Source organism: Anser cygnoides, chromosome 1, assembly GCF_040182565.1.
Source record: "Anser cygnoides isolate HZ-2024a breed goose chromosome 1, Taihu_goose_T2T_genome, whole genome shotgun sequence".
In the NCBI taxonomy this organism is placed as follows: domain Eukaryota; kingdom Metazoa; phylum Chordata; class Aves; order Anseriformes; family Anatidae; genus Anser; species Anser cygnoides.
In genome coordinates, this window is record NC_089873.1 from 114086537 (window position 1) to 114107394 (window position 20858).

At 45.3% G+C, this 20858-nt stretch overlaps 1 protein-coding gene across 4 annotated transcripts in view; it reads right to left on the reverse strand.

Moving 5' to 3' along the window:
• Nucleotides 1–405: 405 nt before the first annotated feature.
• RUNX1 (RUNX family transcription factor 1) overlaps nucleotides 406–20858 on the reverse strand; it is a 164348-nt gene continuing 143895 nt past the window's right edge. For all 4 annotated transcript variants that reach the window (XM_048071509.2, XM_048071511.2, XM_048071510.2 and 1 more), the window contains 2 exons: nucleotides 8827–8988; nucleotides 406–5944 (listed from right to left, as the gene is read on the reverse strand). In XM_048071509.2, the coding sequence (XP_047927466.1) occupies nucleotides 5451–5944; nucleotides 8827–8988 (656 nt within the window). In that variant the 3' untranslated portion in view covers nucleotides 406–5450. The remainder of the gene's footprint in view (nucleotides 5945–8826; nucleotides 8989–20858) is intronic.

A 20858-nucleotide genomic window follows, 5' to 3' on the forward strand; every position in this document is an offset into this window, starting at 1 on the left:
GGTGCTCCTCAAGTAAGGTTCAACTCGTCAATATCAAGAAGGATCCAAACCAAGAAGCAAAAGATTGAGGGAGAAGAATAAAAGCTAGAGAAAATCTTAGATTATTCAAATTTGATCAAGATGGAGTTGTAATTCAATTATCAGGCTTCTGTACATGCAAAGTCTCATTTCAGTCTTGTTTTGATGATCCTATTGGATAGCAGGCCAGGTCACCCCACAGCAGAAAAAATGTCATTTAATGTTAAAAACTTAATGTTAAAAAAAAAAGAAATCAATTGGAAAAAAAAAGTATGGAAATGTGTTTTTGATGTTGTGAATGCTACACTGTCAATATCCTTTTTCTGACGGTTACTTTCTCTCTGACAGTTTTCTTCCTGATGAAAGAACGCAGCAAGCCAATGTGCATACTTGTCAAACATTTTATTTGTCATTCACACTAATTATGATATTGAATTTACAGAGGAAACTGTGGTACAAAGAAAGAAAGAAAGTCTTCATTAGAACTAACGCAGCAGTCCAGCTGCTCTGCGTGCTAGTTGTAATGAGTTTTCCCGTGGCGCTGGACACAGCCATCCCTATGTACAGCAAGAGTCTACTCTGACGTGGTATCTAGAGACTTCCTGTAGTGGGGGAAAAATCTACTCTATTCTCTTTTCCTATCTGGTTCCAAAAAACAGCAGCCTCCCTCCCGCCCCCCTGGAAGAAAAATCCCCTGCAATCAAAAACAAAGAAGCAAACTTCCAGAACCTGGTAGTTTCCCCTTCTGGAAATGTTCAGCATGACAGTGTCAAAGGAAAATGTGACTGTTCCAGTATGCTGCAGCATCTGGTTTGTAAACAGATCCAGTAAATGCTGAACGAATGTACTTTGATGCCATTCTGATAGGAGTGCATCTCCCACTGTGTCCTCCCCTCAGACTTGCCATACTGCCACCTCAGACTGAAAGTTTAGTTTTTGTTTGAAAGAAAGGTGTAATTGTCATACCCAGGATACCACAAATAACCCACAGATTTTTGCACATTCATTTCTCCCCTACCACAAAAAAGTGAAGAGTGTTGAATAGAGACCATGCTATAACTGTTTACAAAAGTGAATAAAATGTAGTTAATCTTGAAGCCTAAAATAACTAATTTGGAAAGAAATAAGTCTCACTACAGTATTTAAGCAAACAAAGGTAAGTTCATTAAAAACACAGGAAAATGAAAAAAAACGCGGAGTAATTACAAGCACTAAATATTTTGCTATGAAGCTTTAGAAATCTATTTACATACATAAATACAAGTAACTCTGTTGATGCAACCCTCTTAGGACAAGGAGAAAAATGCCGAGTGATCAGTACTGACCAAGCAAGGTTAACAAAAATAAAATATGAGAATGTTGTGATGCAGGAAAACAAGAAAGTGTTTTGCTCAAATTGAAAACGATCCACTTATCCTGAATCTTCAAATACCCAAATGGAAAAGGTCATCCAGAAAGCAGTAATGAATGTTTCAAGAGTGCAGGCAATTCGGAACACTCTGACAAAGACTGTGGGCCATTTGGAGGAAACTGTTTTTCTCCTTTCCAGAAGCTCATTTGGCATAATTCTACAAATGAAACCCTTAGTAGCGGTGATGCTCCTTACGTCTGCCTCCCCTTTGCACTAAAGCTCCTTGACATTGCTCTGGAAGCGTATCGGGAACTCTGGAAGTGAGCAAAAAGGCTGTTTACGAGCAAAATAAGGGGCACAATTTTGAGAGCTGGGCCCTGTATTTACTTTGAAGTTGTTTGATAAGGCTGCCTCTGGACAACGGGCTGTGTCTTGTGAGAGGAACACACAACCTGCCATTAGCTGCGTGTCGGTCGGGGAAGGAGCCTAAGGCACTCTGCTGACTGTGACTTGCAAAGGGAAGCACAGCAGTGCTTTTTGGATTCCATTCAGCAACCGGGATGATAAAACTATATAAATATATATATATATTATATATATAAAAATATATACTCATACATAATAATTTGGAGACGTGAATGGCGGAAGTGTTTCACCTAACTGTCCTCTTTCTGCCTGCTAAGTGCTGTTAAAACATGAGAGGAATGTCACGAGAGAATTTTTACAGCCTCGGAGATCTTTGCTGTCCTTAGTGGGACACGGGATGGCTAGAAAAATAGAGATTTGAGTAAACTGTGGTGTCTCATAAGCACTTGTGTGAATACACTGTAGCCCACAGTGATTAAACAGACTAATTAAAAGGAATAATAAACCTAGGTTTTCCTCTGTGAAGAGGGCACTGCTTTGTTTCGTGTTTGACGTGCACAGAGAGGTTAGACTCGGGAGTTTAGCTGCTGGCAATTATCACAAGTGAGGGCTGGGAAATCCCAGGTTTTGGTTACGTTTCAGCAAAGACACAGGTAAGTGTGGTGGCCAACTCTGCACTTTCTCATACTGTTCACACCAGGGAGTGTAAAATTAAAGTTTGGCTTTAAGGCAAGCATGAAGACAGCAGATGCGTAGCCATCAGAAACATTACGTATCAGGCCTGATCTCCCGGCGGAGAGATGCCATGTTCTTCTGGATCCCTGATGCTTCGGTTTCAGAAGCGGACAGCACAACACAAAGGGCTAAAATGGGAAACGGGCTTTATAGCAGAGAGCAGTCGTGGCTGTGGCGAGAGACCAGCCTGGGAGTGCACTGACCACACCAACCTCATTCCTGCCTCCAGGCTGAAGTCACCCGGCCACTCGCAGCCGTGCCCTACGAGCCGAGGCATCCAGCTCCCCTGCGGTTCCTCACCCTCACTTTTGGGTTCCCACTCGCAGCACTACGGACTTGGGTGGTCCGGTCACAAGGCCGATGTGAAAGCTGTGGTCAGCAATGGTTTTAATTGCACAGCGACAGAGAACGTGTAGGATGAATTCTGCAACAGAGCTACTGTTTAGTGATGAAGGACTTTTTTTTAGGCTACTGAAGAGGTGAGGTTCTAACTATGTAAAATGTCACAACAGGTAGGGTCTCTCTATTTCCATATTCAGCAAGGTCTCCATACTTCCAAAATGCATTTTTAACTGTTCTGGTATCATTTTTTGGATGTTTTCTGCCTTTTTTGTTCAGAGCAAACTCTAGAAGATGATAAATAATATTATGCAAAATTAAAAGCACAGGGCCATGTATGTATTTTAACAGAACCATTTTGAACTTTTGCTGAGATCTCTTGAAACACTCCCTATTTTCTGCACAAAAATGACCTTATTGACAATGTAAATTCTTCAATTTGTAACTTTTCAATACCAAAGTGCTACTGCATCTGTCTTAAACAAAGAAGCAAAATCATATATAAAAAAAAGAAAACTTGAAAAACAAATGGTTTTAAATAAGTCCAGCTGTTTTGCTGCCTGCAGCCAAGGATCTTTTTAATTTGAATCCTTTTAATTTTTTTTTTAAACATCAAACACTGATCTGAAGTCCTGCTTTCAAATACTCTCTGAGTTGACCTGCAATTGTTTCACTCGTTTAAGAGGTACATTAAATAATAATCAGATCATTTGGAACGCACACGTGTCAACATCAGCAGTTTGCAATTAATGAGTAGTACAACAACTGCATTCAGACCAAACCCTCAAATAAAATAGTGCCATAAACTTTACAGTGACATCTGATATGTTTGTGCTGTAACGATGGGCAACGATGACGACTCTGTATTAACATGCTGTTAGAATAAGGCTTGCAGATTTGCTACAGGACAGACTAGTTTGTGCACCAGTTTTAAATCTCCTTCCTCTTCCCTCAGAATTTGGTGGCAGAGGAACCGTTAAGGCCCCTTCTTCGCTGGCCTGCTTTCCAGATGAGCTTGACAACCCTGTTCAGTCCGAGCTATTTTGCGATGCATGACTTGATCTATTTTCCAGTAGGCTGGAACATGGCTCTTGTACTGCACAGAAATCTTGGCTCCACTGAGCCAGGAGCAAGTCTCACGTTGATTCTAGCAGAGCCAGGACTTCACCCTTGCCATGCTAACCGTGTGTTGCCTTTTGATTTGAAAGACTATGTATAAGGCCTCTACTGGAGTTCTTAGGAAGCCCAGAGAAGCCCAGCAGCAGAGTGGGACCGTATGAGGATGTATTTAATTGAGAGAATATAGAGTCTGCCTTATGGTATATGTACCTCCTGATTACTGATCCTGAGCATCACCACTGGTGACGAAGGAAAAGTGAGGAAAGGGTGGGGAGAGATGACTCCTCTGGGTGGGGAGGCACAGTGCCTTCACGGGGCTTCTGGTGCATCAGTCGTTTCAGTGAGAACAGGGCATCTACACACCTCTGAGGCTCAGAGCCCAGTTAGCTGAGTAAAATGAAAGGGAGAATTGTAAACAATATTTCTAGGTAATTAGGAGGTCACTTTACCCATCGTTTTTCCAGCCTTTTTCAATGTGATAAATTTGACTTTGGCTGCTACCAAAAAAGGCAATTGCTGATTTTTTTTTTAATATAGGCATATTTAAATAATAATAGTATCAACAAATAAGAAAAGTCTAAATATCAAGCATAAATATCAATGAATTCATCAAAGTAGTACAGTAGTTGAAAATGACCCAAGGCTGTAGCCGTTGTATTAAAAAAAAAAAAAAGTCCAAGAGAAAAAAGTTAAATTAACTTATTGAAAAAGGGCTGATTCTTTCAGTTGACAAAGCAAGAAAGAAGCAAGCATGATTAAAACAACAAAAAAAAGTAAAATCTTTTTTTTTTTTTTGCAATTTATAAGGTGCCAAGAGAAATAAAACAAATTAGATGCAAAGCAGGATGAGTTGCATCCAAAAAAAAAAACAAAAACAAAAACAACAAAAGAAACCAAAATAAAACAAAACAAAAAAACAGCAATAAAAAATTCCATATTCTTTGGAATATACAACATGGTTAAAAAAAAAAAAAAAAAAGAAAGGATGAAGTCCAACATATAAAACCTCTCATTCACAGCATTGCTAAAACAGAAGCGTTCACAGTTTCCCTCTGGGAATCTTCCTATACTTCCTTATAGTTAATATGTCCGTAAGATGCAGTAAACTCACTAAGATTCTTTTAGGTCTTAAGTCTTAAAAATAGAAGTGAACTGAAACTCTTTAGGGCTGTGGAGACCTTCAAGCCCGGGCACGTTTGAAAGCCACGGGCCTGGAAACAAACTGGGTATCTTCCTACCCACCCTCACTACCTACAGGCCACCAACCTGAACGTCCTCCTTTCCAGAAGCTCAGCCCCCCGAGAGGGTACCTTGTTGGCGTGACGCTGCTTCTCCAGCCCCACAGCTGGCTGGCCAACACACGCCACCACTCCTGGGAGCGCTGACTTCTGGAGAGTTTGCTTCTGGAAGTGATGTATGAACATGGCAGGGCCCACAAGCAAGACAGGTGTTTTTGGGATACCTACGGGCATCGGTAAATCGAAAGCACGTTAGTCCTGGCCCATGACTACTTAAAATGCATTCAGTATGGTCGCCACACCGCTTCCTCTAGCCTTGCTGTGGTGCCCATGTTAGTTGGGGAGTTGCTGTGGCTCCCTTCTGCCTCAACCACATCGCTTTGGTTGGGAAGGTTGGGGTTGAGGAGTGTTGATCCCGTGGAAGCATTGGTGCAAGGAGGGTGGATGCGCGGGGGGGACCGGTCTCCCCCTGAGATCATGGAGAACTGATAGGACCCAGCCGAGGTTCCGTAGTAGAGGTGGTACGAGGGTGAGCTGGTCTGGAACGGGCTGCCTTGGGCCTGAGAGGAGCCGGGGTACGGAGGCGGGAGGTAAGTGTGGTATCTCGTGGCCGTGGACATGGCAGACATACCGATTCCTATCCCCGAACTGACGGGCGTCGGCGTGTAGGTGAACGCTCCCGGGTAGTGCATCCGAGGATCAGAAATGGAAGGGAGCGCGGAGAAGGAGCGGTCGATCCCCACCCTGGGGTCACTGAATGCCGTCAAATCGGAAGCACCTGGATCGCAGGGAAGGAAGGCAGAGAGCTGTTAAGCTGGCGGAGCAGAAGTTCACCTTTTCACGGCGATAACCAACATCTGAACCCTGTTCTACAGCTAGCCAAAGCAGTGCTGCTGGGGAAAGAACAGAGCTGTCCCTCACCTCATCTCTAACACAGTCACTGTAGTGCTTGCAGATCTGGATGTTTTGGATTAATTTCAGTAAAGCAGCAATTAAAGAGGAGTGCCAAGCTCTCACCTTGTTTTGTATGTGTATGCGCTTGCTCTTAAAAGACCGTACAGCACATACAATTGTTTACAGATCCAGTGTCCTCATCCTCAGCGGCTGGGTGGGGAATGGGGATGCAGATCTGTCTTGCTCAGAATCACATGAGTCACCAGGGACACTGATGGGACCTAAATACAAATTGTCCGGCTTCTGCATAGTCTCTCCTTGCTCCCAGTTTTATTTGCTGACTCAAACGGGAAGCTCCCTGGAGCACACATTGTCCTCCGGGTACACAAACATACACAGGCAAGGTCTACACACACAGGCTTAGCCCAGCTGTTAGCACTTAGGAACACAGTTCCACATTGACTCTCGACACTACCAAAGTCAAGAAAAATCAGGTTCATTTAAGGTCTTTGAATCTGGGTCTTCATATAACGTCTACAAAGTTGTTACTAACTTCTGAAAATCTTGGCTCTAATGAGGATATAAAAAAGCAATGCATTTTTAAAGCAGAATTATATATTTCGGAGTTGGACTTTTTTTTTCCCCCTTTCATTTGTGCTAGAAACCTTCCTCATCCTGCTAAGCAGAAGTTTTATAGGATGGACAAATTCTGCTCCGCTTTGTCTGACATCAGTGAAAGGATGCCCAGTCCCACCATCTCCTTCCCTGGTGTGCAAGGATTAAACAAGAAGAGCAGATAATAGCCTCTTTAGAAAGGATCTTCATCATGACTCAGATTAATGGAAGGTGTCAGTCCCTAGAGTTGGCAGCAATGCATGATTAAAATAACAATAATAATTAAGAAAAAAGTCTTTCCAGAAGACAACTTCGCCTGTCAGACAAGGCGTGGAGTCGGCAGGAGCCATGCGCTGAAGGAAATACTCATGAGAAGAAGCAGAGAGAAAACAAAGCTCTTGGCTCTGACTGGTTTTAAAGCTAGAGCAGACACACTCCAGCGCCAAGCTCTGAAAGCTCATCAGCCGCGCAGCCAACACACTGATGAATTTCTACAAATTTCTTAGAAAAGCTCTGATGCATGCTGTATGCTTCCTTTTTGAGTTTGCCTTCCGTATTTATTTTTTTTTCTAGAAGATCAGTGGGACCCCTGAAGACACTTTCTTCCCCCAAACCCAAGCACATTTAGATTTAACACAGCAAGATATGCTATGGTGTGGGATGGCGGGAGGTTAAGGATAGCTGAGGTTGAAGGTGACATCTGACAACCTGCCAGATTTTAAATGGTGCTTCCACACCTCATTCCTGAGAAAGAAATCAAACTTCTTGAAACCGCCTAGACACATCACTTGTCAGACGCGGGTTTCTTCTGCCCCGTTTGGCAAACAGCAGAATAACAAAACTTAATGTCAAGGTGTTTCAAGTATGTCCCATAGCCTTCTTTTTTCTTTTGAGGCACCATGTCTTTAGATGGTAGGACCTAAAATCCCTCAGACTTGTTGTCTGTTTGACAATGCGGAATTTAAATAGGCAGCACGTATGTGTGACAGTAATGGGGTTGGGGAGAAAGCATTGAAATATTTTTCTGGAAGTAACGAATGCCATTTAATGTAGAGGTAATATTTCAGAAGCATTATAAAAAAAAAACAAGATTTGTAGAGATGAGCCTCCATGTACAGAAAGAGCTGGGGGAAAATTAAAAAGAAGTCTTTTCATTAAAAAAAAAAAAGTGCTTCATTGAAAATTGTGGATATTTATGGACTTTTTTTTTTAAACAATAAATTTTCTCCCCCCTCCCCCCCCCCCCCCCCCCCCCCCCCCAAGAAAGGGTTCCTGCTTTTTTTTGGGTAGCTCTGTAATGTAATTAGCACCCAGCACTAACAAATAGTGTTCTTTTGGTGGGCATCATCCATTTGACTCTTCCAAAGCAGGTTTTATAATGACAACAACAGGACAGGCTGGAGCACATTTAAGTGGTTCCCTCTGATCTTAGAAGAAGCCCTAATTATTCAAATGAGAGCAATATGTGCGGCCAAATAAGATATTTTTGAAAAAGCCATGTGCAAATTTGGATTATATGGCTCTCATTCATTTTAGGAAAATTCCTGCTATTGAACACACACATATTGGTTCAATATGTGGGGTTAGAGTCAGCATATGGTCAGCTGAGTATGGTGCAAGCCACGGGGGTAGCTTTCACTTCCACGCTATATTTTTATGTTGGCTTGTAAAGCTCGGTAGTACAATTTGAGAAAGATGTAACAAGACAGTACAGCGCAACACTTAAAATGTCAAAAAATACTATCCTGCATGCAGCGTGTCCACCCATAATCTGCTGTACTCTGGTCTGAATTTAGAGTGAGGGGAGGAAACAGAACTGAAGTATCTGTGGCATTCATTTCTTGGCAGATACGACAGCTCCCCGGCTATCTAAATGATTTTAATAGTTCCAGACGTCTTCAAAGTGCTACTTTCTCCTGTTCTTTTCTCTTTCAACAACGATATGCTGGGCCCCAAACCATACTCCCTCGCTCTTTGCACAAATCCCAGAAAACCATTAGGGAAGGCTCGCTACAGAGGGCCCAGCACAAGCTTCAATGGCACAGGGGAAAAGCTGTGGCAGCAGACGAGGACGCAGCACCCGTTTTGCTTGGGCATCAGCCAGGGGCTTCAGCAGGACCCGGAGCAGGGCACTGACTTTGAGGCGCTTACCAGAGAGGCGGCTGGAAAGCTCTGCGGTGAGGGACGTCATGCCGCTGGCCCTGCCGGGTGATATCGGCGTGGCGGGGTGCACCGAGGGGGTAGCGATGGAGCCCAGGTACTGGTAGGACTGGTCGTAGGACCACGGCGGAGACGGCTGTACTTGCCTCGTGTCTGCAATGAGAAAGAGACCTATAGGCTGTTTTGAAGGGTAACACTTTGCAGTCCAGTATGCGAACCAAACGGCGTGGTGGACGTGGAAACTTAAATGCCAACGTAATTACATTTCAGATCCATAATCCCCCGACAGATGAATTGCTTTCTAAAACACTATTTCTGCATCTGGGAGTTTTGAGTGGTTGATTTTTTTTTTCTTGTGAAGCTTTTTGCTTTTTCCCATTGTCGGTAGGCAGTGAAAACCGGTCAGGGAAAGCTGAGATTAAGCTTTCCGAGGTGAAAGACTACTCATTTCTGGGATGCATTAGTATTTCAGGCTGTGCGTTCACAGCCTTTTTTGCCAAAAAAGCATGTCTTGCATGGCACCATGAAGACAAAAATACCGAACTGTGAGTGCTTCTGTGCAAGCGTGTACGCAGAGAGAGAAAAACAAGATGAAAATGTGTCTGTGTGGGAGAGACGGAGAGACAGAGAAAGGGAGTGAGACTAATCTCCTCCAGAAGGCAGATTCCGAATTGGATGGCTAGGACTGGGGATTTTGTCTTCCTCCATCTTTTGAAAATCCCAGCCTTAATGAAGAAAGAGGCATTTTGTACATCTATTTCACATGCATTATGCATAAAATAAAGAAATACAATTCAGAGGGAGGGGTGCATCTACTAGCAGTGGCTGAACTTGGGGAACAGAAACCCTGGCACAAACTGGAACTGCTAAGCTGAAAACGCAGAAGCTCTGCAAGTACAGGCTTTTAGGAGAAGTTTCTGGTGCTTGGAAGCAAAATCCCAAACCGCATAGATGCGTAAAACATTTACTTAAATAGGGAAAAACACTAGCCTATTATTTTCTAGCCCCAAGACGTTTGAAATCAAAGATGCATAGCAGGGAGTTTGTCCAAACCAGTCACACCAATGTAGAAATAACTCTATTTTGCTTATTTAATATTTGCATACGAAACTGGCATTTTTGAGTGTATAGAAATGTCTAGTTTTTGTACAACTCAAAGTGAGAAACAATCCACCCCCCTTCCCTACCCACAACATTTTTTACTGTTTTTAGCAAAATCTTTTTCCATTTTCTTCAGCACTAAGAGCAGTCTCCTGCAGCTTCATCTAGCTAATTGCCTGTTTGAAAGAAGCAAATGTTGGATGGACTGCATTCAGATAAAACTGATACCAGCATGGAAGGGAAATTTCCCAAGTCTGAGATGAAGGACTTTGATCTTCCATCAGAAAGCCCATCTGGAAATTATTATTTTGTTGTGCTTTATGGAGATGAGTTTTACATTTTGTTTGTTTCCTCTCTTTAGAAAGGAAGATTTATACAAAACTCCAAGCCTTTCAAAAATAACTAGTAAAGGCATTTGCAGAGTAAACTTAAGTCTCCTAAAGATTTTTCTGCTGACTAACATATTCAAAATCAGATATTATCAATATTTAATTTTTTTTTTTTTTTAGGCAGACTTCCTTAAAAATAAATTCAGTTGACGCATGTTTTAAAAGCAACATCCAATTGGATTAAATGGGCTTTAGTAGCAACAAACAAAAAGACATAGGCACAAAGCCTGCCGCATTCTGAACTGTAACACCATCTCGCTGTTAATGTATGGACAGTGATTATTAAAGGTGACGGGGAAACAGACAAGGGAATTCAATCTCCAGGGGAAGCATTAGGATAAATACCACAAACCTTCGGCAGAGTAAGCTTTGTAATGCTACGACACCGCGTGCTTCGGTTCCAAAATGGGGTTAATTAAATCGCACCTGCCTTATTTCAGCACCCAGTCCCACTGATCCCAGTTCAGCAATTCAGCCGAGTGCTGGGGCTGCGATACGTGTGCTGGAGGTCCCCAGGCCCGGGCTGGAGGCTCCATAGTTTTGTCTTCCAGCCCGGGGAGTCCTTGGCGTGTCTCGCCAAGGCTGACGCCGCAGGAGCCAGAGGCTTCTCTCCGCCACCGCTCTCTCAAGGGCTTTGTCCAACGCTGCCGCTGCAGAAGGAGGTTCCAGTCGGGGCCACGGCCTCTCTGCTTCTCTGCCTTTTCAGGAGGGAGGAAACTCCACGTTGCTCCCGTTCTGCTTGTTTTGTGGTTGCAGGGAAGCTTTATTTTTGAACAAGGAGAGTTGTGGAGCACATCCTAAAGTTGGCCACGTCCCCAGTATTTGTTCTTGTTTATTTTGCAGCCGAGCGCCTTTGACTGGAAATATTTTATCACTTGCTCTCAGGTCCTCAGCTCCTAGCACTGAAGGGAAGAGGGGAAAAGTCACTGCCTCCAGAGGGACCTGTATAGCTGCGAAGGTGGTGCTGCCGCCCATCCTTGTTTTTCAGACTGAAAGGAGAGAACATGCTGTCTGTTTTCTCCTGTCGCAGACTTCCATTGCCTGGCAGGGCAGCTGTCTGCCACTTTTCTCTTGTTTCTTACATCGCTGGCTCTTCAGGACAGAGGCTATGGGCTTGTCTCGTACCTTGCTCAGCGTCCACAGGATAAACTCCATAAAACTCCATCCCGCTCCATAAAACAGCCCCCGGTGCAATAAGCATACAAACGAGGGGAAGAAGATGCAGGAAATGCTGCAGCAGCAGCTGCAGTAACAGAAAGGGAAGCAAGACCTTGTCACAGCTTTACTAAGCACCGACAGGACTAAAATGAAATACAATCTCTTCTCTTCTGGTGCGACTAGAATTAGCCTCATGCTGTGTCCCGACTGGAAACTGGATAATGGACCAAATACACGTCTACTAACATCCGGAAAGAGCCTACCAGGGTATCTGACCCACCTCATCCATTTGCTATCATTACCAACCTCTGGGGTATTTGAAACAGTGACAGCCAGCCAGAGAACCCCCCATTATTAATCTCACAATCCCATTAAGTCTTTCTTAAGTGAAAGTTCTAACTACCGATCAATTTTACATCTTGTTACCTGTATTCCCAGTCCCTGTATCTGCTATTAGATACTGAAGATCAGCTTTTTTTTTGACATTGGGTTGGTTAAGTTGCAATCTATTCAGGGATGTTAATATAGCATATTATGTTACATACACACATGAAAGCAGGTTATGCTGGCTGACCCCAGGCATCACCGTCACAGTTGTTTAATAACAAGTGGAGAAAAGAATCACTGCAGAGTAGCATTTTTATGGCAGCATTTCACTATTGAGAGGCAGATTCGGCTCCCAGTCAGGGCGAGGTCTGCATTTCCACCAGCTTCAGTAGGATCTGGAGTAGGGGTCTCAAAGAATATTGTATTTTTTGTGATATCTGCTTTTCTTCAGCTTTCAGCTTACCCTAAATTAAACTGGAACAGATTCAAATTTGCCGCAGGATTAGGCTACTCACACACACACACACACAAAAGACAACTAACCCTTTCTGAATGTATTGCTCTCTTCTGTTTTCTGCTTTCAAAACAAAGAAGTGCACTTCTCAGAAATTAGTAGCCTGCCGCAGGGAACCAAATGTATGGATCTGCGTGGCTGAAGTGAATTGGGTGAAAATGCACTGAAAATAAACGGGAGTTGCTTCCCAGCTCCGAATATCTGTGAAGAGATTTGCAGGGAGAGCTGCCTCAACAAAGGGAAATAACAGGGCTTTGGGCCCACACGGTGTTAAAGCCAAGCGGGGCTCCAAAATCATTTAAAAGCAGATCAAAATAGCACGAACCCAAGGAAGTCGGTGAGCTGTGCCCAATTCTCCCGGTATTTCTCCCATTAGCAAGTACTTTCCATTTCTGCTTTTTATGGTGTGAGAAAATGTATTTAAAAACATGAAAACAGTTATTAATTGCAATAAACCACTCCAGGGCGAGAATTATGGTGCAATAATTCACACCTTGCTGCCTAGTCACTAGCTCTCGGCCTCTAGCCTCATGCCTAACAAGCTATTAAGCAGAAAGCACTGAACCATCCTTCAAGCCTCGTCATGTTTTATTGCCACGAGAAGGTTGCGCTCGGCTCGTTTGAAAAAAAAAAAAAAAAAAAAGAGGGGGAAAAAAAAAATTAAACCCGCAATTAAGCTCTACAAACGTTGCATAACGCTCGGTCGGTGAACGAAACCGGCGTCGGGGCGCGGGGAAGCATCTCTCCCGGGGTGATGAAGGCACCGGCAGGGGGCGGCGCGGCACCGGCTGGACCTGGGGGGTGGGATGGGGGCAGAGGTGGGGGACAGCACCCCGGGGTGTAAATGGGGCCGGGGCAGTGGGATCACGGCGTGGCGTGGGATGGCAGTCAAGGCGTTCGCTCCTATCCCCTCACCTGCGCTGTGTGATGAATGCAATGAGCCACAGCGGGCTGTCGAGAAGGTGGCTGCGTGTTTCGAGCATAATAACTCATGCCTTGTAGCCCGGTCACAAGCTTCACGCTTCCCCTTCAAACCGGCTAGCAGGTCCCGCTGCACCTGCGAGCCGCAAGGGCAACCCGCCCGCCGGTGATGGGGCTGGCTCCCGCACACCTTCCGCTCTGCGTTCGCTCGCGGGGCCGAGGGAGACGGCTCCCGGCGTGTCACTGCAGGTCAGACACCGCTGCCTCCGAGCCAAGCGGGGCCGCGGGGCCAAATCCCAGTATGATACAGCGTGTTCCTGGAAGCCGCCGCGAGGAGCAGCAGGATGTGAGTCAGGAGGCGATGGCGCGCGTCGGGAGCCGGCAGCGGCCTGCGAGGCAGCAGGTACGCCTCGCCGCTTTCCCCTTGCTGCCCTGCCAGCTGCCCTGCGAGCTCCCCTCCGCCTCGGGAAGCATCGCTACGGGGACAGAGCGCCTTCTGCCAGGGATTTGACAAAGCCCCGGCCAGGGGAGATGAAGAAGCCGGCCCCGAGGAGCGAGCGGTTAATTAGCCGCTGGCTGCATCGGTGAGGATCCCGCCGTCCTCGGCGTGGCGAGCTGAAGATGCGTTGCGAAACAGCCACCGCTGTTGCCAGGCTTTTTTCTCGAGTTGCAAAAATTTCTGTCAGTCATACGCAACAAACCCCGAAAGTCGCATAGCACCGGGCTTTGCAATTCCCCCGCCGTCCTGGCAAGCACTATAAAGGCAGCAACTGGCAGAGACGGGGTGAATGAAAGCTGGGATTAGTTTCCTGGTGTCAACTCGGAGGCAGACAAGGGAAGAGCAGGATCCTTAGCTGCTTTGAACAGCTTTTCTGAGTCTGGGATTCGTCTGCCTCCCCTCCCCGGTCTGATTTGCTAATCTTTCCAAAGGGAAACAGTTTTTATAGTGTGACTTTGCCTTCCTTTGAGCGTAAGGCAGGAATGGTCCTGACTGGACTTGCTCATTCAGAGAGGTGTGTTGCTTAATAGGGGAAACGGACTGCGAGCACAGAAATACTCCATGCAGCTTTATGCTCAGGAGAAAGATACCGCCCGCCTAAAACCTTCTGCTCGTCCTTTCCTCCTCCCCCCCTTTTCCAGCATCTTTCACCTGCCTGTCTCTCCCTGACTCTTCTTCCCGATTGCTTTCTCTTCTTCCTCCCTGGCCCCTGCAGTTTCAGGTGAAGGTGTGAGCAGCGCACACTCCTGCGTGAGTCTGACCAAGCCCTTTTCTAAAGCAGTGCCCCCGAAACGATTCAATTTCCCTCCCTCCCTCGGGACCCAGCAAATCCTCTATCCTGACTGAAACCAGGACACTAACACAGCACCGTGAAAAGGTGTCATCTGCCGGCAGCTGGAAGAAGTAGTCAGTAGCGTGACTAAGGGGGGCTTTCCAAAGGATAAGTCCATCACTGGCAGCAGCAGTGGCAGGAGCTGTGGCAGCCGCCGCACAAGGCTGGTATTCTCGTACCTCTCAGCGCTGGAACACGAGGAGCTGGAAAATTACAGAGCCAACTGTAAAATTCCACCAGCAGCGACTCCAGCCTGCAGGGTGGTTTCCCTCCGTGTGCCCGGCTGTGGAAACCGCTGTGGCACCGCAGAACCACCTCCCAGCACAGTAGCCAGGAGGTTTCATCGAGGTGGGTGAGAGCTCTGATTTGCCCCCAGGCAAAGTTTTTCAAAGCCTTCTAATTTCCACGGAAAATTTATAGGAGATGAGCACTCACTCCTCCCCGCGGCCTTGTAAAGCCCCTTTTGGGTTGCTAACAGGTGACAGAACTTATTCTGGTTGAGAACAACAGTGACGGACACGTTGTGTGCCTGGAATTGTGTAAGTTATGGGGAGGGGAACCCACCCAAATCCCCAGCTATTCTCTGGAAGAGAGAGATCTTTGGCAGAGACCTCCTACCTGTGTTTGTTTTCATTTTAGTTCAATATTACTGTGGTTTTGTGGGGTATTACAAAGGCTAGAGAAAATCTAGAGGCATTTGAGCTTCCAAAAAATCTCCTGTGGGATAGGAGAAGGAGAGAATTTCCCCATACTGAGGAATCAGACTCTGGAGACTAAAGGAGACAAATATGAACCTCAAGCAGAAACCTTTCCCAAACCAGTTGCTGACGTTGTTGGCTCTAGCTGCCATGAACTTCCAAAGAACTTCCAAAGTATCCTAGGTACAGCATGGACATACAGGAAGGTGCCAACCCCTGAGAAGGATCAAGTAAAGAAGGCCATGAGAACCCACGGACACAAAGTGGTGTAACCAGGTGCTGGGGTGCAGAGCACCAGTTTTGCTCTTTGCTCCCCCTTGTATTCAGTTTCTATGTGTAACCTATCCCCCCCTGGTCTTCTCTGTGGCCCGGATTAGCAAGTTAGCTCGTTTCTTTTCAACACTGTGCTAGAAAGGGTCTTGAGGAAGAAAATGGTGCAAATCTGTCAGTGCTTTTCAGCATATCAGTCCTCCAGTGCTGACCACACCGACAGAACAGAAATCTTATATGAACATTTTTCTTTAGCTTTTCTTTAGAAATTGATGGCAGGAAAGAGAAAAAAAACAAATCAGTGCATCCTAACAATTTGTTTGAATTTCCTTCACTCTCTTTGTGTCCATTTCAAGCAATTAAGCGCTCCGGTGATATTAAGATGCCTGGAAGTGCTACCAAAGGCAGCAGAAGAAAGCACCTGTTCTGCTGTGTGTATTTTGGGGACAGAAGGAGCAATGAATATTCCTTCAAGTTTAAAGCTTCCTTAATGAACTGCCTGGACTAGCAGAACTGCATACGCACAACACACAGTGAAGAAGCACCAAAGTGGCATTTTAGGAATGGTAAGTGATTGTGGGGAGGGGGCCCCCAAAAAAGTACTCAGGGTTCATTGCTAACTTGGTGCCAGTATCAGGAAGTGCAGACAGCTCCAAATACTGAACTGTGAAAACTCTGATTTCACAATCAGCATATGTGCTGTCCTAGCAGGTTAGTACATAAGCTGCTCAAATGAAATATAAACCATCTCTCCTACTGAGTAAGCACACTCCTTCTGGGCTGGCGTCACTGCTGCTTTGAAGAACATGATGGCATTATGGGCAAACTGCAAAGTCTCTCGGTGCCAGTGACACACAGAAGTTGGAAAGCTGAGATTTGCAAATTAAGGATGCATTGTTCTTTGTCTTGCAAGGTGTGAGTCACCCCGGAGAGCTGCAGCTATTTGTTCAAGAGGGAGACTCCATTCCACCGCTCGTCCTCCTCTTCCCTCCCTCCCCGCATCAACAAGGAATGAAATAAAGGAATTCAGCCTTGACCTTCCACTCTTTTGGCTCCTCTGTAAGAGACAGGCAGCCAGACTCGATGCCGCTGCGGTGTTTTCCCCTATCTCTAGGCACACTGCTAAGGCACAAACTGAAACAGCGAGGGAATCAGGGACAGATAGCACGCCGGTGGCGGCGGTGGGCGAACATCACCCTTTGTCCCATTGTGCCCAGCCTGGGAGGTCGTGAGATGTGGGACTGGTGGAGAGGGAAGGCACGCAGGATGACAACGTGTGCACATACACGTGTGTACACGCACGCACACACGCACGCACTTGTCTACTTGCTGTATGGCATGGCAGCTCCTGGGAGCGCTCCCTGACCCGTCTCGGTAAACCCACACCTAGAAATCTCATCTCTGTGAGTCTGGAGGGGAATCCCTGACCTGTCCACATGGCAAACTCCACCTGACAGGAGAGACCCCCTGATCCTGTCCCAGCTGCCCGCTCTCCAGGTCTTTTCCAGCCTAAATGATTCTTTGATTGTTCTTTGATTTTGTCTGCTGCTCTAGGTGCAGGCTGCTGCTCTCTGAACCTCGCTTTCCCTGAACCACTCTAGTATGTGAAAGCCTCCCAGCTAATTAATTACCTGATCCTCACACTGCCCCCCGAGGAAGGGTATCATTACAACCTTCATTTTAGCAGGAGGAGAACTGATGCACGCAGAAAGCAAGGCTCCAGCTCAGCAGAGCAGTCAGGGCACAGAGCTCAGCACTTGGCTGAGTCAGAGCACATATGAATTACCTGATGTCACCCCGGCAGGGAAAGTTCACCTGGAAAAACAGCTTGGGGGGGATGTATCCACTTTATCCTAGTTAGCTCACATCCTGAAAGCAGTCTACCTGAAGCACAGGGCTCAGGTGGGGCACAATGCTCCCCAAGAAGCAGGTCCATCAGCCCATCTCACTGCCCTGATGCTGGCAGGAGAAAATGCTGCTTTCAGCCTGCCTTGGGCAGGTATGTCATGCCCTGGAAACGCAGACGTAGCAGTAGGGTGCTAATTGTGTACAACGTGTAATGTTGCCTGCTGTTGGCCTGGCTCTTGGGGGAGGATTCATCCCACCTGAGAGATCTACAATGTAGGTGTCTACCTCTGAGCTACTTGTCTAGACTCCCTTTATTGCCAACAGGGCAAAACAGACATTGTTGGAGAGCAAGCCATTGCAGCTAAGGGAGACATCTCAGCCAAGCCAGGTGAATCACACCCGAGGAACAGCTGTTTCCCTCCCTAGTTGCTGATTCCAGACAACTGTGTCAGATGGAGACACACAAAACACGGATGTCTCAAGCTGGGTGAAATGAATCCCACCCTGGTTACACCTCCAAAGTTTCTCTTTCATGGGCGGAACAAGATGAAAGGAAGTGTCAAGGTATCTCCTGGGCCAGGACCTGGAAGTCGCACTGAGTCAGTATTTGCAGGCATAGGACTACCTGTGCCTTCCCCTCTAGGGCAATGCCAGGGGGCTGGACCTGACCCTGCTGGTCCTGGGGGGCTTCTGATAGCCTGGTGCCCAGCCCCTGAGCCATTGCCTTACCAGGACTTGGGGTGTTCAAAAGGGCGGTGGTGAGTTCACGGCACAGCGAGGTGTTCCCTTGCTCTCTGACTACAGTTCAAGACAATTAAACACCAGGATGAAAAACGGATTATTCCCACTGGAAAACAAATGCCATAAATGAAGGAGCAGAGATGAACGAGGAAGTCTCCGCAGTCAACCGTGAGACAGAGTGATAAAGGAATGACTACGGCGTGGCCTCAGGTATCCTAAAGGTTGCTGCTGCTGATGTGAGCTAATTACACCATATTAAAGTTCTTTAGCCTACAGATAAACAAAAAGTCCTCATCAATCTCTCCCTCTCTCGCTCTTTTAATACTTTCAGTGCTCCCTCCCCTTTTTCCACATGAAAGTATTGGAAGAAAAAACTTGCTCTCTGGAGTTTACAGTCATTTTATCCACCACAAAACACTGACCTTGATGTGAACTAATTAGGATTGCAATAGATTATTAATACAAGTCAGTAAGGTGGAGTTCTGTCAGTATAAAAGAGGCCTTTGAAGATAACAGCCATTTACACTTTCATGATCTCATCCCAAGTGTGCAGAAGAAAGCCTATAAACTAATAAAGTAGAATTCATCTAGGGGCACTCTACACATGCAGCAGAGTATCACCCTCCAAACTTTTATTCAGGGTGGCAAACGAAATCTGCTTGGACTCTTTTAAATGCCAACACAAATCAGGATTAAAACAACTTTTGGTCATAAGCAGATCTCTGATGATCTAAAGACATACGGGTTCATTTTTTTTTTTTTTTGACTTAGAGAAAGGAAGTGACATATCAAATGCAACCTTCATACTTAACAACTGAGGTCACCTTGAGAAAAATGATACTGAGCCCCGTGGTATGAAACCTCTCTCCAGAGTGCAGCTTTGATTTACAAGGTGAAGTAAGGTCTTCATGCGAACATATATTTGCAATGCGAGTTTGATTTAGAATGATGCACTGATTTTTTTTTTATTTTTTTATTTTTAAGTAGGTAGCTAAGAAGCTGTTGCTCATTATAGTACTAAACCAAAATGGACTTGTTGGAAACTCTATTAAATGATCTGTTCCTCTAAACTGTCAAGCTGGTTTTGAGGAGATCTGCAAAACCGAAATGGAAAATGAGTTAAGCCCAGAAGTATGTGCTGAAAGCCCCAACTCACTGGATTGTCAGGGGCATTCAGTCCAGAAATACATTTAAAATACCTTTTAAGAAATGCTTTGCTTCCTGTACGAAATCCCTTGGCACTTCCTGTTTAGCCGAGGAATGCATCGTCCTGCACTGGCGGCCGTCACAGATCCCACGCAAGCTGTGGCACCGGTGGGTGGCCTGAGGACGTCTCCCCTGGCCCTCTGGTGAAGCAGGGAGGCCAGAGGAGAGCAGCTGGGGGATTAAAGAAGGACTAAAAGGAAGCTAAGGACTCGTCTCCTGGTTCAACCCCTCTCCGCAGTTGCTCAAGGCATACATTCATTTTGGCTCAGCTTGCGTGTGAGCTCTGCGGGATGTATTTAAACATTACCCTGCTTGATTTCAGAGCAGGCCAGATCTAAACCCGAAGGGCAAAAGGTACAGGTGGAACAAGCCGTGAGGCTAAAAGTGCTTCTCACTTCAGTGAGATGCCAGCCAGAAGCTCCCCGACTCCCTGCAGGGCAGCGAATGTGTACCCACGACCTGTAAAAGACCGACCCTAAGCCTGGGTTTGTGTGCAGGTGGTGCTAGCAGGATGGGTGGAGTAAGGAGGAACGGCGTTCAAGGAAAACTGATCCAGTATAGAAAAGAAGTGTCAACACATGTCAAGTGTTGCAAAATGGCCCGGTATGGAAGAAAAAAGTAATTCGCAGTATTAAAACAAACAGCTGCTGTGTTGCCAGGCTGAAGAATTTTTCTTCTGGGAATTGGAGATGTGTGATGTTTGATAAAAATAGCAGCCTTGTTTCACATTCTGCATAAACCATCATAAAAATTAACCACTATACCTTTACTGTACTAACTAATTTGGAATGACTTGAAAAATACTGCTTGCTATAACCTCATTTCAAATTGCACCAGGTGACCAGCCAGCCTGCTCAGAAATATCATGTAAAATTATTGTTCTCTCTGTTGGCAGTTATGAATTTATAAAACACTGACACATCAAAAAGTTTTTAGAGACTTAGCTAAACACAGCTAAACTCCCTTGCACGTGATGAACTGAGCAGCTTTATACAACTGAGGCATGGAGAGGAAGATCACTAGTCATTATTATAAGCAAAAAGAACTTTTTTCCATTTCAGAAACTGTCTCAAAGCTAAACATAATATGTAAGCAATCAAATATTAAATAATTGTTTTCTTTCATAAAGAACACAAGTAAGAATAAAACAAAACAAAGGCTTTTACATTTAACTTAAAAATCCAATGTGATGGCAAGAAAGTAAGTTATTTTGGGTTATAGATCTGGCTTGGTCAGAGAAAAAAAGAACTTCGGAAATTGCTGTAATTGAAATATATTTACATTTTCAAAATTAAAAAAAAAAAAGGCAACACTTGGAACAATACATTTAAGTTCAAACAGAAATAATAAATTTGCTGTTGCTGTCTTGCAGTTGTTGATATTTTGGAACCGCCAGTAAGACAAAACAAAAACCTCTTCCATTTATGTGTGCAGCTCTTTAATCTGTTCAAATTAATATGCCGTATTACTCATTTTTTCCCCGGCGTGATCCTAAAATGATTGCTTAGCTGCACTTGCA